Consider the following 16,173-nt stretch of genomic DNA (forward strand, 5'->3'; position numbering starts at 1 on the left):
ATATAAAACTTGGTCCAAAACCAAACATCTGAAGAGTGTGAAGTAAGTAATCCCACTCCACCTAGTCAAATGCCTTTTCCATATCAGCTGAAGACACAGGATGATAGAGAATGTTGAATAACTGACATTAAAGAATGAGAGCCTGTTTTTAATGAAACCAGTTTGGTCAGTAGAAATTTTACTAGGAAGTATTGTTTCTAATCACAAAGCAAGAATTTTGGCTAAAATTTTTACATCAACATTTAAAAAAGATATTGGCGATATGAACTACACATATGGGGATCTTTGTCCTTTTTCAGAATTAAGGAAATTGAGGCTTCTCGTAGAGTTTGGGGAAGACAGGCTAGATCAAATGATTCATTGTACATATTTAACAAAAGGGGAGACAATTGTCTAGAAAATTTCTTAAAAAATTCAGCTGGAAGGCCATCTGGCCCAGGGCTCTTGCCACTTTGCATGGCTGAAATGGCATCCTGAATCTCATTTAAAGAAATGGGGCTGTCCAGAAACTGCACAGCATCAGTACTGATGCAAGGTAATGAGGGTAAAGGTAATCGTTGAAAAAATTACAATGACCGATACAATTCCAAAAATTAATTGATTTCATAATGATCTGACAGTCAGGTATTGTGCACTTTAAAGGATTAGTTCACATTCAAATAAAATGTTCCATGTCATCCAAGATGTTCATGTCCTTCTTTCTTCAGTTGAAAAGAAATTAAGGTTTTTGATGAAAACATTCCTGGATTATTCTCCTTATAGTGGACTTCAATGGTCTCCAAACGGTTGAAGGTCAAAATTACAGTTTCAGTGCAGCTTCAAAGAGCTTTAAACGATACCAGACGAGGAATAAGGGTCTTATCTAGTGAAACGATATGTAATTTTTGAAAAAAATACAACTGTATATGCTTTATAAACACAAATAATTGCCTTGCACGTGGTTCTGCCAAAACTGCACTTTCGTATTGTTCAAAAAGCTTACATTTTATGTCCTACGCCTTCCCTATTCTACTTACGGGAAAAACTGAACTGCCGCTGCGTTCGTTCCGTTTTTTTTTTTTTATTAGAAACTATATTTAATGGACTATTATTTTTTATTTTCAATTGTTGCATCGCTTTTTGCAATGTGTATGTAGCTAAGAACCATTTAGTTATTGTCAGGCTAAGGGAATTTATGCCTCAAGTAAACTTTCAAACTGTCTAGTAACGGCTGATTTATACTTCTGCGTCGGACCTACACCGGAGCCTCTGCGCCGTAGGCTATGCATCTGTTTTCATTTATACTTCTGCGTCATTGTCCGCGTCGACGAGCATGCAGACCACTAGGAGGCAGTATACGCGGTCATGTTGAGTATCAAAACAAAAGCCGAAGAAGAAGCAGCTCATCATGTACGTTGTCAGAGAAGCTTACAAACAGAAACGGCAAATAGATAATGACTTTTGTTGCAGTTTGACTTCATGTGTCCCCTGAAACAGTGTTTTTTTTTCATTCATATGGAAGTTGAAAGCGCTCGCTCTTCTCCGATTGCTCCACACCAGTTTTTTGACCCGAGGGAGGGGTTCTAGCAGACCAATCACAGCGCTTGCGGTCCGCGTAGAATTGACGCGTTGTTACATTTTTGAAGAGGTGCACGTCAGGCTACGTGGTAGGCTACGCATGCTACGCACAGCCTACGCCGTTGCTACGGCGTACACTCGACGCAGAAGTATAAATCAGCCTTAAGGCAGCTAAGCCCATTAGAGCCTATACCTTTCGTCGTATCACAAGAATTATCACTAAAGCGCTCTGTAAAGTCTACTCCAGCACATACCAAAGACTTTCAATGAGGTTAAGGTCAGGACTCAGAGGGGCCAATTCATATGGAAAATGATTCTTCATGCTCCCTAAACCACATTTTTTCTTGGTAGTAAAAGAAAAAGAGATTAACAGAATACATATAAATATATATAAAACCAGTTTGTAATCAATTTATTTCCAGTTGTCAAGTGAATTATGTACACTAAATCACATTCTGATGACGGTAAGATTATGTAAACCATTTTTTATAAAATATACTGCTGCATACTACAGTAGTCAACATTTTAAGTGGATCAAAAAAGTTCAAAGTTGTCCTAAGAACTAACCTAATCTTAAGAAGAAGGTTTTAGAATAACTTTGATAAAACCTTTTGATCCACTTCAAATGTTGACTACTATATTTGCATATGACATCATGGAATTTTGTTAACTTAGTAAATAACAGTCCAACACTCTGATCAACAGACTTCCTGACACTAACTAATGAGAGGGGGTCATGCTGCTTTTCAGCCAAGTACAGTGGCCCAGTAGTGCACAACACAACTAAATTTAAAAAGCAAACAAGTTCAAAACACAACAAAATAAAGCCACAACACAGCGGAAACAAGCCACAACACAACGGAAGTGCTCCCAACCACTAGGGGGCTCTCCAAGCTCAGGAAAGATTAGTTGAACATTTCCAATTTTAAATGTTGAAAGTAATTTTAATGAATACAAATTATGTTTTAAGAATTTTGTCAGCTATAATGCATGTAGATAATTATGAATTACTATTTCATGTCAATATACAGTGGTTGCATACTGTTAAACCTCATTGTGGTATTTATATCTTTGTAAAACTGCCAACTTTGCAAGGAAAACTAACTTTGAGCTCATAGAGACCCCTAGTGGTCGGGAGTATTTCCATTGTGTTGTGGCTCAATTTCGCTGTGTTGTGGCTTTTTTTCCATTGTGTTGTGAACTTATGTTTGCTTGGTTCAGTTTAGTTGTGTTGTGCAGTACTGGGCGAACCATAGTTAAGGACGTAGTCTGGCATCAATTTTAGACAGATTCCACACTCAATACATTTCCTTTGTCTTTTAGGCCACAAGCATTGAAAATAATGCTAAATACAGATACTGTACGTTTTAACAAACAACATCTGTTATAGTAATTACATAATTCCTGAGGTGTTTCCTGTCTGTAAAACTCATTCCACACTAAAGACATATAAACCGTTCATACATGAATCCTCATGTATTACTCAAGGGTTTCTTTACATTTGAAACTCTTTCCACCTTAACCACATATAAGCAGCTTCTCCCTTGTGTAAATTCTTATGTGCCTGTTAAAGCTTCCTTTTTGGTTGAAACTTTTTCCACACTGTTGGCAGGTAAAGGGCTTCTCTCTTGTGTGAATTCTCATATGCCTGTTAAAGCATCCTTTTTGGTTAAAACTTTTTCCACACTGTTGGCAGGTGATAGGCTTCTCTCCAGTGTGAACAACCAAGTGGTCTACAAAGTGTCCTTTATGATAAAACATCTTTCCGCAGTGAGGACACATGTAAGACTTATCAATGTGAATTTCCATGTGCCTGTTAAGGCTTGCCTTTCGGGTGAAACTTTTTCCACACTTTTGGCAAGTGAAAAAGTTCTCTTGAGTGTGAATTCTCATGTGGTAATTAAGAGTTTCTTTTCGGGTGAAACGTTTTCCACAGTGTTGGCAGGTGAAAGGCTTTTCTCCAGTATGAACTACCAAGTGGTCTTTAAAGTGTCCTTTATGATAAAAACTCTTTCCACACTGAGGACACGTGTAAGGCTTTTCAGTGTGAATTTCTGTTTGCCTGTTAAAGCTTGTGTTTTGATTTAATCTGTTTCCACACTGTTTGCAGCTGAAATGACTTCTAGTCCCTGTCTTTTCAGCTATCATTTGTGAGGAAGTGTTTTCAGTCTGTGAGCAACTACAAGGTTTTTCTTCAGTAATGAAATCATGATGATTATTTTGATATTTCTCTTCCATTTCATTCAGTACTTCACTCTCCTCTTTCAGTGCCATCAGGTCTAAGGTGAAGAAAGTAAGAGAAAAAAGGTTAACCCCAGTTCAACGGCACAAAGAAACAGACATCCAAACATTTAAACATGTAAAGCATCAAAACCAACTTAACCATCAAAACCATCTTATAACACTAAACTACCAAAATAAATGTTGTCTGATGTAATCTGAGAAAAATTCTCAAAATTGCTTACTTTACTTGATTTAGGACATGTCTCAAAACTGTCAAACTGTCAAACGGTAAAACCCTTAATTTAAAAAAAAAAGAAAAAAGACCCAGGAGATTAATTGTAGACTGATCTTCCATTTACTATATCTTCTAAGGATTAAACGCCCGCTTATATAGCCCTAAACCCTGCCCATTTTGGCGGGAATATTCGCGCACTCTGTCGCCATAGGCCCTGCAGCTATGCCGCACCGTCATTGGTTCAACAACTTGTCTATGAGTGAACAAATGACGATTTGAAAAATTATTGAAAAAGGCTTCAGTAACGGGGAAAAAGGAGACCTTCCCCATACGCAGTACGATGAAGTATCGAAAGGGAACATGTAGGTTGAACCCAAACAGATTATATTATCTTGCGATCAAAGAATGCCTCACTGAGCAATCAGATTTGATCAAAAAAATCTTAATTTGTGTTCCGAAGATGGACTTAGGGGTGTGGAACGACATGAGGGTGACAGAATTTCATTTTTGGCAAACTAATCTTTTAATCCTTTATATGCATAGAAGTCTGCAATATGTATTGTCTATGATGATACTGTAATATTTGTTTTAATGACGTGAGAGCTGAACTGATGTATGCCCAATTGATGTATCCCCGTACATCAGGAGACATTGGCATTTTTGCCCTTATTAATTATTGTTTTATATTTATATCCTATGATGTAGTTGTATTGAATAAAAAAATTAAACCACAGCAGAACCGAGTCTCTGAGCAACTCAAAGTTTAATTAATGAATCAATAAAGACAGTTACTTGCTTTGTTCCTGAATGAATTGGCCCTTGGAAAAGTCTCCGGAATGGCTGTGCAAAGCTATGGAAAAGTGGGAGTGTGGATAGAGTGGGGAAAGGAACGAAAACTATCCCCTGTGAAGGCAGACACAACAGCCAGTAGCTATGTTTCCATCCAAAGTTGCGTATTTAACTTATGCACAAATTTATTGCATAAAACATTTTGAATAAAGCCCTGTTTCCTTTCAGCGAGTCGAAGAGTACAAAAAGGAATACTTCTTTTTATGCACATTTTTAGAATTTATGTGCATCTTACCGTTTCCATCCATTTTACATTTTTTTATGCGATAACCCAAAATGTGCATAAAAATAGGTGGATGGAAACATAGCTAGTGTCACAGATCCTCAACAAAACCATTTCCATACTGGCGTGATGAATCCCATCTTCAACCAGATGGATCTGGATTAATTATTTTGACTGTTCCAAACCTAATCGGACTTGTGACATGTAACGCTGCCTGAATCATAATCATGCACTGTTCATGTTGGCCAGAGGAGAACTGGCCCCCCCCCGACCAGTGTTCTCAAGTCCACTGTTTTCCCGCAGAATTGGGCTACTTTTACACTGTTGCCGCAGGTTGTTTTTCATGTCTGTGGGTTGAATCAACCCAAAATAATGTGATATTTAGTCCCTGGAATGCAAACTTTACTAGGGGAGCTCCACCAGAAAAGCTAATTTTACCCCCCAGTACGCAATCGGGCTAGTTTTGAGGAGCAGTTGGGTGGGTTTTGTTGTGAAAACCAGGCAACCCTGCCCCCAACTGAGCCTTGTTTCTCCCAAGGTTTTTTCTCCATTTTTGTCACCTTTTGGCTTGCTTAGTTGGGGACACTTGATATTCAACAATGTTTTTGATCTGCCTGCATTGACACCATTGTATGCGAACTGAACTGGACGATGACCTCACTGTTTTCTCCAGAGCTGCTAATTCAGAGATGAATTAACTAAATTAATAATTTATGATTTTTACAACGGAATGAATCAATGCTGAACTTACTTAAGCTGGAAATAAAGGGGACTTGACTTAAAGGGGCTCTCTGTAAGAATGACACCCAGTGTTCAAAATAGGTACTGCAGTCCAAATTCAAAATATTGTTTGGTCCGCCCCCTCGTTCAAAGATGCGGGTTGCCAGCTTTTACAGCATATGGTTGCCAGCAACAATAGGGAGTGCAATTGACAATGAAAGCTGAGGAGATTTAAACACTGTAAGCTGATGAGTTGATTTATCTGTTTTGATATGCTGTTGTTCATAGAGATATTTAGATGGATTCAGAGACTTTTTAGTAGAGATGTACCGATTGCAATTTTCTTGGCCAATTCCGATTTCCGATTTTTTGTTAGTGTGATCAGCCTATACATATTTTTTGCTGATTCCGATTTTCTTTCTAAGAACTATAAATGACAACAGGCGCCCGCGCGGGTGTTTGTCACTTCACCGTGACAGAGAAGAAAGCGAGAACGCGCAGCTGACGTTATTGCCTGATTCTCTGACTCAGTTTGTTTGCTGGTTTCCATGGCTGCAATACGCGGTGTTTTCCGCCAACTGGCAACCTGTGATGTCGAAATACTATTGGATAAACTGGCAGCACGAGGTTTCGCACAGACCAAAACAAAGACAGACATTCTGACACGGAACGCACATTTTCAAAGTAGAATATCTGGCTGTAACATTGCTTTTCTGAGAAACAAGTAGGTGAACTTAGCATGTTTCCTAAATATCTGCAAACATATTAGGGTATTTTTATGCTTTATTAAAGTAAAAATCTTACATAGAGCCCCCTTAAAAACAACCAATAAAACACAGACCTGAAACACATGAATATTACAATATGACCACAGAGAATTATTATTCTAATTTAATGTAATCAGAATGTTACAATTTGACATTAAATGTGATCTAACAATTTCTTAAATTATAAAGGTAAAAATCCCTTTGGAAATCAGTTTAGGGTGGCAAATATTGCCCTTTAATAAAAATGTTAATTTCTGTTACTGCTTGTGAACTGACCACCACAGAATATGAATGTCTTGCTGTCCACAACAGGCTTAAACCAGTCATGGTACTAGCACAAAAACACACTCAGCAAAATGTCTTGTTATTGTCATTAACAAAATCTTTGAAAATATTGATATAAATGTTTTTTTGTCAATATTGCACACCCCTAATATACAGCATTATTTTTATTTCTCCAAGTCTTGACTTTAGAAATCTGCAGCAACCATATAAAAATCACAAACAATTTCCATGTTTTATCAAATAAATTTCCTGTTATCATCTATGGAAAGCACACTATCTTTTCCCTGCTCTCTCTCTCCCATACAAACACAGCAGCTGGATTTCTTACTAGAACCAGAAAGTATGACCATATAATCAATAAACTGCATATTATACTGTCCTAAAACATGGGCGAGGAGTGCTACATCGACAACCTCACCATCTCAGTGCATCCCCCATCTACAACTTTTTAAAAGTTGTATGTTTATTATGTATTTTGATGTGCTTAATTCAAATATGACAATTATAACAAATCATTGGCCAATGTATATTGTGTAGATTTATAGGACTGCCTCCCGTCCTGTTTATCGAACACTTTCAGCAAACAGTTATAAATAATAATAATAAAATCATTTCATCATTGTCCAGCAATAGTCTTCAAGCACTGGTGGGCTCCATTTGAAGTTATCTGCACTGTTAACACAAGTTTGAGGCATGATTGACATGTAAATCAACCAGTCACGGTTTGTTTTATTCAGCATCATGTTTAGGGGAGTGGAACTGTAAAGTCGATGTCCCTACAATAACAGCGTGTAAACTCTCGGACGTATTTTAAAGCGTTTACGCCCATGAACCTCGCTTCCTTCTCAAACTTTTGAAAATCAAGTGTTTTATTTTATTTTTAATGTGATGTAAAAAAATTAAAATCTTATTCAATTCATTTTTATGTTCAGGTATGTTAAAGTGTATTATGATAATAAGCGCTGAGCTCGTTGTCTTTTGGTTTGTATTTCCATAGCGATCTTACATATTTTGATTTCATTAAAAAAAAGACTGTTGCACATTGCAAAGTCACATGGCGGCATCAGACTGCTTCAAAGTGATTCTCAATCAATGAATAGCGCAATTTACACAAATAATGAAGTCACATGAACCGTTTCAAATATGTTTTAGTACCTTTATGGATTTTGAGAGTTTGAAAAGGCTTTGCTCTCAATAAGCCATCGGATTTCATCAACAATATCTTAATTTGCGTTCGAAAGATGAACGAAGGTCTTACAGGTGTAGAATGACATGAGGGTGAGTAATAAATGACATTATTTTGGGTGAACTAACCCTTTAAAAGAAAAAATATTGTTAAAAATCACATTATTTGTTGTTTGTCACATGTTTGTCACATGTAGTAGACCATTTTTGTGCCAAGGGTAATAGGAAGATTTTCCATCTGGCTACCACTGCAAGTATATTTCAAACCATTGGGAAGCACTATAAATGAAGTCTCCATGTTTCTGTTAGGCCCTCTTCACCATTCCTGATTTCTAACACACACTCACAGCATTCAGCCAGATCGTGGCTGTCAGGGCAGAAACAAAAGCTGCTGTTCTACGTATGTTTTTCCATTATCTCTGGGCCCATTCACATGTAAATTGCTTATTTTGTTCATTAGATCAAAGTTCTGAAAAAGCCTTACATTTACCCACCCGCAGTCCCTCCACTCAAAGAAATCAGCAGGACAAAAGTGGTTGAAACACCAGTATGTGTCTCCCTCATCCGCTTGTGATCCGATCGACCAAAACATCTTAATACCAGGTGGAAACAGGGCCTTAGATACTGTTGCATAATTAAGTTAAAGATTAATTGTTTTCATTGTTTCTAATTCAGAAGTTGATTTTGGGTTTAATTTTACAGAAAATAATGTTGCCTGAAATATTTTTCCACTTATGTCATAATAACAAACACCAAATAACCAGGATCTTAAGTTGAAGGCAGCATTAGTATTTGTCTGGTCATGTGATCAACATGTCTGACCCGCTCCATGTCAAATAAAAACACTTTAATTTATTAGGATATTCTTCACAAATATCACTCATTTCTGTAGAGCTGGACTGAGTTCAGTTTTGAGAATGAAACCAACCTGTTTGTTCCTCAGTTTCTTCTTGTTTCACACTGAATGTTTCTTCAATCTTTATGTCTTCAGTCTCCTCTTTAATAAACGCCATCTTTAAGTCTTCACTCTCTTCTTTAATACATTCCAGCTTTATAATAGTGTATCATGTGGATCTCAGTCGCTTCACCAGGAGTTTTTCTGTGTTTGAGATGAGAATAATTAACAGAAAGAAAAATAAATAAAAACTACACCTCTGGGTGTGTCTTGTAATTATGATTAATATTTTTTATATTAAATCATTCATATCTCATTTAATAGAGTACATTTTCATGAAAACATTTGCAGTTGGTTTGTTTTTCTCGTTTTAAGCAGCAGGTGACATCAGCGTACGGCGATTCGATTCACTGAATCATTTTACAAAGCAATTGATTCAACTGACTCGCAGATTCAAAAAGTTTCTCTCATCACTTATTTCCAGTAAATGAATTCGTGTTTACGATAAACTGATTCACGTTAGACAGCGAAATGAGACGCACATTTTCTGTTATCATGGATTTCTCATGGATGCGATTCACTCCCAAAAATAACGAATATTAATGTTAAATAAAGCATTGCAACGTTTCAAGAGTTACATAACTAGAAAAAACAATTAAATTGACTCAACAGTTTCCACTGATTTAAACACTTTAAATGCGTAAAAACACAAACCTTTCTCCAGCTGAATCACAACAGATGCAGGAGTGCGGCGCAGTCTTATGACGTCACACCACCAGACCAAAATAAATGTCCCGTTGACTATCTATCTATCTATCTATCTATCTATCTATCCCCAATAAAATATTAGTCCCAATGAAACAGTGTAATATTTTGTTTAATAGGCAAAACTGAAAAGTGTTTGGATGTAGGAACCATTCATACCAGATATTAGAGTATTAATATGCAAATAGCTACAAATGTAAAAATACACATTAAAGACCGTGTATTACTAATTAAAGTATTATAAGTCATTTAGATAAAAGACTTTTTAATTCAAATCACGATAAGGTGCTCCTCTGCCTCCTCCTTTGCTGCTTTCAACTCCCCTGATCTTACATTAGCCCAGAAGTTTTGACACGTAGGCTATTTGAAAGGGTTCTTGGTGAAATCTGTCCTCTGTCCTTCTTCCCCACATCTCCTGCCAAGGCTGTTTCCAGCACCTCATACACTTTGTGAGAAAACCTCTCCCATTGCTTGTTTGCTACTGCAGCAGGCCAGTTCACTGATTCCTGTTGGGCCACTCCTAAACATGTCCTGTCCAGGTCATCTAATGTCCTGATGTATCTTCAGAACCCTCTCATTTTTACATATCCTCCAACATACAGACCCAAGATAATTCACTAAGCTTTTCCATGGTCAACTGTCCATCATGAGTGGTCCTAACAATGATCTGTCCTGTAGAGCGATCATCCTCCCCTGCTCTCACTCGACCTGGGGCTATGTACCTTTCCATAGTGATTATCAATGAGTTCCTCCTCGCAAAGGTTGTGAACAAACATTATTATGTGATGTTTTTTAAAGGAGCAGTTAAAGGAACTACAAGAAAGTTACAATAATGGATGAACTGGATGATGTTTAAGTATCGACTTTGATAGGTAGGTCATGTTTAGGTGTTATAAAGCTATGTGTTACTGTATTGTTCTGAACATAAGACAACCCTGTTTATAAGATGAACCCTTGGAAAAAGGCTTTTTGAGGACCATATTGTGTCTTCTATGGGCGGAGGGGCAATCGCTGGGCAATACTTGCTGCTTCAAAGCGGCTGCTTCGAAGAAAGTAACAGGCAAGTGTGTCAGTACATAGCCGAAATAAGAAACGAGGAGCCTAGCTGGTGGGTATGTCCAGCTCTCTGGCAATATCCAGTGCCACTTTCAATCCATTTACACTCTGACACACTGTATTTCTTGGCTGCTTAATGAGTTGTTTGATGACTTCACTGCGTTTATCAGTCCTGGGGGGCACACACATTTTACACATATTTGGTGCTCCCTATTGTTGCGGATGTATTATTGACATGTAAAGTGTGGACAAAATGTAGCCTAATTTTTCAGATGTTTTCCAAGAAGAAGGAAAAAACACATATATTGTCAACTTAGTGAATCAGTGAGTATGACAATGATCTCAAATTTTTTAAAAAGTTTTACATGGACAAGAGATAAAGTAACAAGAAGCAAAACTTGATCTGTCAAAGTTAAATGCTAGTAAATGTATTAGCTGTAATTGATTATAGTTAAAGGTTTATTAATAATTGGGTTGTCTTTATAAATGTCAACACTGATGAGGCCTTTCTCCACACCCTCAGTCATGATGATTTGAGAGATCTTAACGGTTACCTACTTTGTTAAATAACACCCGGAACAAGACGTGTGGTTTCTAATTGGCTCTGTTGTTTAAGTCTTGTAAATATTATTTTTTTCATTTTTTAGAATGAGAATCCTTACCAGACAAAGCTGGCCATAGTGAACAAGAAGAAATGTGTCTGCATTTTGAGGAATGCCTCCAACCAGGAATCCACTCCATCGGGAAAGAAAAGCTCAAAGAAGACCCTGCAAAGAGCAGGAATGCGTCACGTCCAAAGAGCCGAGACGCTGGTTGGTGAGGAACACATCACCAGCATGATTTCAGGTTTGTATGGCCAGGTAGGGGAGAAAACACGTCGGCAAAATCCGCCTGTAATTTGGTTAAATCAATGAGCTGGGAGGGCGAGAGGTGATCTCCCCCTGGGGCCAGAGCGAGAGATTGTTTTTTTATATTCGCTTCTGGTCCAAGATCATCCTCTCCACTAATCACCGTCGCCAGCATCACTGGTTCTCCCTCATTCCATTTTTTAAGGAGATTGAGGTGATAAATTTGACGTGCTCCTCTCCTATCTGAGCGTATTACCTCATAATCGAGCTCTCCAACTTGCCGTGTGACCTCAAACGGTCCTTGCCACTTTGCAAGTAATTTTGAACTTGACGTTGGGAGTAATACAAGCACTTTATCTCCCGGTGCAAATTTACGCAGATTGGTTCCCCTGTTATACAGCCGGCTCTGTTTGTCCTGAGCCTGTAACAAATTCTCCATAGAGAGCCGCCCCAAAGTGTGGAGTTTTGTTCTCAGGTCTATCACAAACTGAATTTCATTTTTAGACTGAGAAGGTCCGTCCTCCCAAGTCTCTCTTATGACGTCCAGCACGCCCCTGGGCTGGCGACCATAGAGCAACTCGAAGGGGGAAAACCCCGTGGAGGCTTGCGGGACCTCTCGCACGGTGAACAACAGGGGTTCCAACCATCTATCCCAATTTTTGGTGTCTTCCTGAACGAATTTACGAATCATTGTTTTAAGCGTGCGATTAAAACGTTCGACCAGCCCGTCCGTTTGTGGGTGAAAGACGCTGGTCCGAATCGATTTAATGCCCAATAATTCGTAAAGTTCGCGTAACGTCCGTGACATAAACGCCGTGCCCTGATCAGTGAGGATTTCCTTAGGAATCCCCACTCGGGAGATTAAAGAAAACAGTGCGTCAGCAACACTCTTAGCGGAAATGTTGCGGAGAGCCACTGCTTCTGGATATCGTGTTGCATAATCCACAATGACTAATGCAAAACGATGTCCTCGTGCTGATCGCTCTAATGGCCCGATGAGGTCCATGCCAATTCTCTCGAAGGGGACCTGCATTAATGGGAGGGGGCGCAAAGGTGCTTTTGGGGTGGCCGGTGGGTTTACCAACTGACATTCACGACAAGCCGCGCACCACCTGCGCACATTCTCATGAATGCCCGGCCAAAAAAATCGGGTCATGAGGCGATTTAGTGTTGTTCCCTGTCCTAAATGACCAGCCATTGGATTAGAATGAGCCGCCTGAAAAGCATTTCCCGGCGGCTCCTAGGAACTAATAACTGTGTTGTATCTTCTTTTGTCTGAGCGTCTTGGGTCATTCGATACAACCTATCTTTAATTATTGCAAAATATGGATAGGTAAGCGGCTGTCCAGGATGGAGAGGCTGACCGTCGATGGTTCTGACCTGTTCAAATGCGCGTTTTAGCGTCTCATCCTGAGACTGCTCCAGGGGAAAATCATCGCGCTCCGAGAGAATAATTCTCTCGATTTCACTCTGTTCCCCTGAAGCAGTACCCAGTGGTCCCGGTTCAGTCTCTCCCGCCTGCACACTCGCACTCCCTTCCAGTGCATTTTTTCCCCAAGAGGCATCCGTACATAAAACCCCCAATAATTCTGTAAACGCTGGCCAATTCGTTCCCAAAATTAACGGATGCCGGAGGTGCGGATTAACTGCCACCTCAACACTATGTTTTTGACCCCGAAATTGAATAATAACTGGCACAAAAGGATACTCCACCACATCCCCGTGTACACACCACACCTTAACCATGCGGCTCGTATCCAATGCCCCAGATTGTACCAGACTTTGATGGATCAAGGTTTGGTTACATCCTGAATCCACCAATGCCTGATAGGTACCCCCCTTAATACTCACAGGTATTTGGTACCACCCAGCCTGACCGGGGGCAGCCTGCGGGACATCTGGGACCCGGATCATTGTCCTTACCTCCATAACTGGGCACCTGTCCACAAAATGGTCCGGGTCCCCGCAACGTCAGCAGGCTGGCCCAGACCTCCCCGCCGCTCCGGTGGCAGAGAGTGGGTTAAGCGGCTGGCGTGAAGAGAGCGGAGAAACAGGAGCGGGGTCCACCCCGGCCGACGGCAGTCCCGCCCCCGGGGCGGGACGCGAGGAGGGCCGGGTGGACGAGACCTGGGTAGAGGGACAGGGCGAGAGAGAGAAGGAGATGGAAGAGAGGGAGAGAGAGAAGCAGATGGAAGAGGTTCGCCGACCCCTGGGCACACCACCATATGGTCCTCCGCAAGATGAATAGCCGACTCCAGCGACGTGGGGCGGTGGCACTGGACCCACTCGGCTGTCCTCCTGGGCAGCCGAGTGATAAACTGCTCCAGTACCACTCGGTCGATGATCATCTCCACGTCGCTTCCGTCGGCCAGCAACCATTTGCTGCAGGAGTCCCGGAGCTGTTGGGCCATCACGAAGGGCCGGCCGGACTCCGCCAGCTCCAAGGACCGGAACCGCTGGCGGTGTTGTTCAGGGCTCCGGCCGACCCGCTGGATGATGGCCCTCTTCAGATCTTCAAACACCAGGAGGTTCTGCACAGGAAGCTGCTGTGCCGCGGCCTGGGACTCCCCGGAGAGCAGCGGGACCAGGCGCATCGGCCACTGGTCCTTTGGCCATCCACAGACCTCGGCCGTCCTCTCGAAGAGGTCAAGAAATGCTTCCGGGTCGTCCTCAGGCCCCATTTTGTGAAGTGGAATGCTGGCGGGCACAGCTCGTTGTTCCAGGGCTTCCGGCCGAACCTCCCGGTCCATCCAGCTCCGGAACCTCTCGCGGTCTTCCTGCTGGACTTGGAGGACGGTTTGGAACCGCCTCTCCTGATCTTGATGTAAGTCCAGCAGGGCCTGATGTTGTTCTCGCTGCATGACCGCGAGGGACGTGATGAGCTCCGCAAATGGTGCGGCGGAGGGCGTTTGCATGGCGGCCGCGTCCGTCTTCCCTCCCGGGTTTCGGCACCAGTGTAACAGAGTTCGTAATTCAAGGAAGGAAGACGACAAGGGTCGGCTATGACTACTGGCTGCTTTATTAATACAATTAAACAAAAAGGTGTGCAGACAGGCACAAAAACAGTCATAAATAATATTGTGATTCACTCCAGCAGTTTCAGCAGGTCTCCAGGAGTGTGGCAGCCAGTAGTCCTTCTCTCTCTCGCTTGCTCCTGTTTCTCCTGGCGTTAAATACTCTCTCCACGGCAATTACTGTAACGAGAGACAGGTGTTTGTTATTTGCGCTTAACCCGCTCATCCACCGCGCGTCTCCTGACGCTCTCCCCCGCTGCAGCGTTCGCTGAACCACGCCCCCCTTGCCACATCCGTCTTCTCTTGCAGTTTGACTATTTAAACTAGTTGTTTTCACACCTCAGAGGAGTCTTGGCCAATCAGATATTGTCCTGTTTCAAAAGGGCTTTCTCTGCCCCCAATAAAACATGGGTGTTACATCCTGGTCTGCTTCAGCAGAGAGAGTCAATTTAACATAGTTTCTATTAAATGGAATACAATACATTTTAAACAGATTTAATTCAAGTCAGGATATAGGAAAGGGGGAAAGAGACAAAATAAAGCATACTTTCATTCATTCAGTCAAGAATTAACACATTTACATGAATTGTTGAGTGTTTTAAAGCATAACTATTTGTGAACACATAATGTAAAATGTATGTAGTTAAAAGATGTTTGATAAGTCCATTTAAAATTGTTTGGAACAATTTTGATGCAGTTTTAGTTGTATGACAGTCTCTGTTGAGTTTTCAGTTAAGTTAGGTCCTTTAGAGAAACAAATAGGGCCTGCATTGTTTTCTCTGTTTCTTTGATCTGGTGATCAAAGAATCTTTATCTTCCTGGTGACCATTTGGTTTGTCACTTCTCCTGTTATCAGGAAGCATGGGGTGTCATAAAATTAATCAGCCTTGGTTTACTCTGCAGACGAGCTGGAGTCGGAACTTGATTCTGAATTAGGATTATGTTTGAAAGAATCATCTGAATGATTCATTTGTCTGGTTCGTCCACAGTTCCTACAACCATCTGAATTTTAGTTACTGCAGCCTCCATATTTTTGTTAGATACTGTTGCATAATTAAATGAAATAAATTAATGGTTTTCATTGTTTTCAATTCAGAAGTAGATTTTAGATTTTGGGTTTAATTTTACAGAAAACAATGTCTGAATTATTTTTCCTGATTTAATGTGTGACACATCGTAATAACGAACACCAAAGCTAGGGCATGTTCAAGCTCAAACTGGTGCGCAGCGTTTTGCTACGATTTCCAGGTTGAACGACATGTTTCCTGGAAACGGGTTCGAAATATACATTTTCTCTTGTTTGGTGGGTGTCAAAAATGTCAGCCCAATCAGCAGCAACATGTATATAAACCACAAGATTAAAGAGACAGCTCGCACAATGGGTCCAAGTAAAGTCTTTTTCAAATGTGTTCTCTTTTATTCTGGTAGGCTAGGGCAGTGACTGTAACATTTAGTGTATTTTGCAGTATTAAATACGTATTTATACTGATTATCAGGCTCCGAAAATTCTTCAAAAAGAACACAAAGAATGGCCTTCTCAGCTGCCATAGT

General features: G+C 40.6%; 1 protein-coding gene across 1 annotated transcript; it reads right to left on the reverse strand.

Annotated features, from left to right (window-relative positions):
* Positions 1 to 1,942: 1,942 nt before the first annotated feature.
* Positions 1,943 to 9,706, reverse strand: LOC125245892 (gastrula zinc finger protein XlCGF8.2DB-like). The gene is made up of 3 exons (XM_048156714.1): positions 9,654 to 9,706; positions 8,973 to 9,143; positions 1,943 to 3,836 (listed from the first exon to the last, which is right to left on the reverse strand). The coding sequence occupies exons 2-3, from the start codon at positions 9,055 to 9,057 to the stop codon at positions 3,076 to 3,078; spliced, it is 846 nt and encodes a 281-aa protein (XP_048012671.1). The 5' UTR covers positions 9,058 to 9,143; positions 9,654 to 9,706; the 3' UTR covers positions 1,943 to 3,075.
* Positions 9,707 to 16,173: the final 6,467 nt, after the last annotated feature.

This window comes from Megalobrama amblycephala, linkage group LG14 (genome assembly GCF_018812025.1).
Source record: "Megalobrama amblycephala isolate DHTTF-2021 linkage group LG14, ASM1881202v1, whole genome shotgun sequence".
NCBI lineage: Eukaryota > Metazoa > Chordata > Actinopteri > Cypriniformes > Xenocyprididae > Megalobrama > Megalobrama amblycephala.